Below are 5,463 nucleotides of genomic sequence, written 5' to 3'. Positions count from 1 at the left end.
AGCAGTTTGTTGTCGTTTTAGGATTTAATCCCACAATTCCAAGCGGTATAGGCGGGACAGCTCTCTTTCCCAACTTCTGATTGGTTACTTATGCGTCAATCATCTTGTATCTTTAATGTAATTGGGTAAAGTTGGTTTCGTTCGTTGCTAGGATACAGTGTGAGCTACAACTTCGTTTTCGTGTTTAGTACAAAGTCCCGCCTATGTTTAGAAATAAAAACAATGCATTTATCAATTACTAAAGAAAAGAAACTTATTTTTTCGTAGATTTTTGTGTTTTTGGCAAGGGGATTTTATTTATTCCACTCGTTCGCGTTTATATGTCCTTCTCGGTTGCCGTACCGCCCTGCCAGCGTGACTCTGGAGGGGCGGTGCGATCGTTGTAATACAAATACTACCTGTATCTTAAAGACTTTACACTGAGTTGGACTCAAAACACCTAAAAATGAGCTCTTCTGACATGAAGATCATCACTGTGATCGGCAGGTTAGCAAGAAAAAATGCTCTCACGAAGTCAAACTTAGCTCCTTGGTTGTTGTGCTAGCTCTCATTTGTTTTTAAGAAGCTGAAATGAAAGTTGCTTCCGTTATATCATATTAGCAGCTAGAAGTTCGAGTTTAAGATGAATGATTTTGCATATGATTTTAGTTTTGTTATTGCATTTTATAGTTTCATGCTGTAGACTATTCTGAATGCGTGCTTAGATTTATTGCAGGACACCAATGTAGTTTTGTGGCCTCTTGTATTTTAACTTTGCAGTTAGACTGTGCACTGATTTTGGTTTTATAATCATAGGTACAACTTGCACAGTTAAGCCCATGTTGAACCCTCTTTGGATAAGGCCTGGTTATTGTAGGCTTACATTTTAACCTATTTCAATACCATGTTCTTAATTTCTGTGCACTCAGCGAAACTTGACAGTCCTCTGAAGTGACCTCTCTTAAACCTGAAAAGTAAATACTAAACTTCACAGTCGCTTACTAATCTTTCCATAAGTTGTAGGGAGATACCTCTGTGCGTTAACATGTAATAACATTTGGGACAGAGATGGCAATAGGATCACAAGTCACTAATGCTGAATTCCCACTGCGAAACAGCTAAAAAAAAATGCAATGGGTTCATGTGTAAAAACACGAGAGGAAGACAGGAAAAGAAGCCTGGGATCAGCAGGTTTGAGCTGAGCAGGAAGAAAGGACGACAAGCAGACTGTGATTCAGGACTCATTGCAAACAGTGTTGTATCCCTGCTGAAGCAGCATTTCACAGGACACTGAGCTCCTACAAGATGGCTAAAAATTGTTTAGACTTTTGGATTTTTTTGTGGGTTTTTATGTTATTTCTGCATATGTTTGTCCCTGTTTTAGTGGGCTGATTGGCCGCTCCTGGGCCATGGTGTTTGCCAGTGGAGGCTACAGTGTGAAGATCTATGACAACCAACCTGGACAATCAGCAAAAGCCATTGCAGAGATCAAGTGAGTCCTGCTGCAAAAATCGTCATTTAATGTAGTATTCCATAACATGCTGCATGCATCTTTGTCCATTTTTTCTGCGCAGATAAAGTTGACCTTAAAATGTCTAAAATTATGCTTGATAAGTTACCTTGTGGTTTCTCTGTGTGATATTGTGGAGCTAAATTAATGTCCACATTCTAATAGGTCAGGTCAGGAGATGAATGATATTTTACAAATTCTTACTTAATTACATATATATTAATGTATTTGTTTTTATTGACCTTGTAAGTCTGTGTTTATTACAATTGAAGAACCATTGATTAGAAAGAACTGTACAAAATGCTCCGAGCACACAGAAATATGTTTTATATGAGTCGATAGTATGTGAGATACTGCCAGCTGGTTCCATGCTGTCACAACATCAGGAAATTAGATCATTATGGTTTACTAGTCAATAGAGGTCAGTGTTAACCCTAATAGGATTTATATGTCATCACAACCCAACTCAAAACTTGATTTCTTCGGATTAAAGCTTCGATAGTAATGTTCATTTTGTAAAAATTGGCATTTACAAAAGGCGGTCACAAATAACGACAAAGTAAAAAATGCGCATACATTTTTACAGACGTAAAACAATTAAAGAATGACAGTAAAGATGGAGGCTCACAGAACAGCTCATGTGGGGTCTGTACATAAAGAAGGTAACAAATGCTTAACGACAAAATAACCATAGTTATGGGGCAAATCTAAATGTCAAAATAGCAAAGTGTATAATGAATGAAGTAAAGTAGGCTGACAGTACTTGAATTTACTTTATTAATGCATCCATGCACTGTCTTTGTAAGTAAGGTATAAGGTAGGTTAGACATTTCTGTTTGTTTTTAACTCACAGTAGTTCTCCTATGCTGTTCTTGGTGCAAAGGGTTAAAAGCAAAAAAGTTTGAAGGCCAAAAGGTGGAAATATACAGTATAACCTCCGAGACGTGTCTAGTAGGATGACAGGCTATCGTATGTACCATGTTTAAAGTGGAGATTTCAGGTGAGGTCAAGTGCTGAATGTTAGTTTCTGTGTAGCATTTCATTTCTTGTGCAACATGTAATGTGCAATATTTCATATTTTTATTGTTATAGGTGTAATATTTCAGTTTCATGTGTAACATTTCATCTTGTATTGCAACATTTTGATTCCATGTGAAATATTTCAATATGATGACAAAAATTTCATTTGCATCTCATTTTTTAGATTCAATATTTTCCTTATCATGTATGATGTTCCTCATTACATCATTACATCATTACAATTACCAGCATTAGTTTTTAATGTTCTATTCTAGCCTTATTGAGCTCACTTATTGTATTTCAGTATTGTATTGAACTTTTAACTTATTGCTTTTTTACTTTTTAGGTACTGCATTTCTCATGTTTTAAGTCATTTTGTTAATTTTTCTGAGAAATATATATGACAAGAATTTCCTTTGGGATTAATAAAGTTTTAGCTTATCTTAAACTTGTGATTTTAACAAACAGACTTAGGTAAATTCATAAAGACTGTAATAGCCACATTATTCTCAGGTCTAATCAGTATGGCTGCAAAACATGAAAGAAACATCAACAACAAAGATCATAAGGCTTCTATGCACTTATGAGTCACTATGACTATGGTATCTGTCCAAAATACAACCCGTCCTTCCAGAGAAGACACACATGAGCAGTGCATGATCAGCAGCTTCCTCTTGCTGTAAGAACACATGAAAAAGTTCAGGCTTAAAAACAGCTTCACAGCCCAGTCATCACGAGTTAAATATTACTGCAGGATGACAAAGAGCTTTTGGTGAAAACTGCTGCGTAAAATGCTGTCAGGGGAAAAAAAATCATACACCAAAGCTCTAAAAAAAACAAAACCCCACAGCTGTAGACCAGGGTCTCATTAATTTTATTTTATTTTGTCCTCCAAATAGCTGCCACTGGTGTTTATTCACTCAAGCTCTTGGAGACTCAGTTGACTGTATGAACAGTAGAGGGTGTCATTGTATTGGTCTTTCAGAGTCCCTTTGAGCTGCTGAACAAGCAGGACTGCTCTTAGTCTTACGCTCTGTTTTCATGAAGTGTAACTGAATCCGCATCACTTCACTTTGACAAACAAACTCAGGTGTGGTGCTGACTCACCTGACACACTATTTAATCAAGAGTAGCTGTCACGAGTCACTCAATACAAAAGGAAGATGATGTAGAAATGTTATAGAAGCAGCTGTGTAGGCAGGAGTAAGTGCAAAAAGATGGCATTTATTAACAAAAATTAAGTTAACTCTGAGACAATCAACTGAACTAAGTAAAACAAGAAGGAAAAAACACTAAAGACTTATGATGAATTAAATAGAACCAATCAAAAGTCAGACTAAAGACGAAGGTTCTGAGTTTGCTTTTAAAAAATATTATATATATACACTCTGCTGCCCTCAGGAAGGTGTTCCCGAGATTTGAGCCGTAATAACAGGCTTCACAGTGGGTTTTTGTTTCTACTTTTGGTTAAATAAAAGGCTACTACTCAAAGGCCTTAGGGTTCTAGAGGGTTCATAGGACCCTTTAGAGCTTAATAAAACAATAAAAAAATCTTCTAAAAATCACTTCTAAAACAGACAGAGACTTTAAAATTTGTGTAATGTGTCCTCTCTTTTTTCGTCTTGGTCAATACATGTGCTGCTAAGTTTTGAAGCAGTTCAAGAGGAGATATATTCTGCTTGGGGTGACCAGCAGTTAATTCTGCAGGTTATAAAAGCATACAGTAGTGTCTTTGTTCTGACTTGAAAGAGAACTGGTCCTACTCTGACAATAAAAGTAAAAAATTAACATGGCCTTTTAAAAATGGAGAGGGGTAACCTTTTGACAGCACTGTTATATCAAGACGAGCAGCCAGTTGATTCTGGTTTTCGTATTTTGGCTGGGAAACCAACCTGACAGCATTTACATGTGCACCAATAAGCAGACGTAGAAATGAACCCTGACAGTTTCACTTTCAGTCACATGTCATGTCAGTTCACGTAATTTAAACGGTGCTTCTACTGAGCAAATAACAGTCTCTGTATTTACATTCTGTTCTTTAATCAATAAATGATTGAGTGATTTATTCTGTGTGTTTCTTGTTTAGGAAGCAGCTGCAGGAGCTGGAGGACGCCCACATGCTGAGGGGCGAGCTGAGCGCCTCCCAGCAGCTCAGTCTGATCAGCAGCTACGATGACCTGACTCAGGCTCTAGAGGGAGCCTTCTTTGTCCAGGTAACTCAGCTGACAGCACTAACACAGGCTCTTGCATCTGTTTCTACACCATGTTAAAAGGAAGGGACTCTACAAAGATTGTCAAGTCACCATTTTTCATACAGCACATTTAAAATAAGAGCAGTTCCATCAAAGTGTTAGGTGTTACAAATTAACCTAATAAGTTTAGATATTAGATTAAGACTCAATAGTGTAATTTATGGTATGATTTTATCAGAGTAGTTTCCATGTTAGGGATTAAAACCCCGCAAAAATGACATAAAATACTAATTTACCTAACTATAATACCTGTTAAGGCTTAGAGACTACAGTGTCATTAAATATGGAGAATAACCTCACTGATGTAAGATTGTACCTAACACTTTACAGTATTACAAATTATGCAATGTAACCTAACTGATCAAAATATTAAGGCCCTTTAGCATTATAAATTATGGAGATTAACCTGACAAATTTAGAGCTAAAGTTTTAACCCTGCAAAAATATACACGAAGCATGTCTTACTAACCACGATGGAAAGTTGCAGCAAATGTTTTTGTTTATGTATTCCGCCCATGTTGTGTGTCCATTGTGTGGTATGTTCAATAAAAAAACATGTAGAAATAAAAATTAAAAAAACATGAAAACTCAGCAAATTCAAGGATTGCCAGAATCCCCAGTAAGCAAACTTTGTTTTGTTTTTTTAAATCAATATCTGCTGATTTTTATTTTATTTAGAGTGGGTATTTTGTTAAAGAGCAC

The 5,463-nt window shown here is 36.4% G+C and overlaps 1 protein-coding gene across 1 annotated transcript in view; it reads left to right on the top strand.

Annotated features, from left to right (window-relative positions):
* Positions 1 to 376: 376 nt before the first annotated feature.
* The window catches only part of cryl1 (crystallin, lambda 1), a 35,215-nt gene continuing 30,128 nt past the window's right edge, over positions 377 to 5,463 (top strand). The window contains exons 1-3 of the mRNA XM_008281597.1: positions 377 to 486; positions 1,364 to 1,471; positions 4,596 to 4,722. Coding sequence (XP_008279819.1) covers positions 446 to 486; positions 1,364 to 1,471; positions 4,596 to 4,722 — 276 coding nt within the window. The 5' untranslated portion in view covers positions 377 to 445. The remainder of the gene's footprint in view (positions 487 to 1,363; positions 1,472 to 4,595; positions 4,723 to 5,463) is intronic.

Source organism: Stegastes partitus, unplaced genomic scaffold (genome assembly GCF_000690725.1).
Source record: "Stegastes partitus isolate 25-593 unplaced genomic scaffold, Stegastes_partitus-1.0.2 Scaffold238, whole genome shotgun sequence".
NCBI classification, from domain to species: Eukaryota; Metazoa; Chordata; class Actinopteri; family Pomacentridae; genus Stegastes; species Stegastes partitus.
The sequence above is the reverse complement of the archived record's forward strand: the minus strand, read 5'-3'. Positions and strand labels throughout refer to the sequence as shown.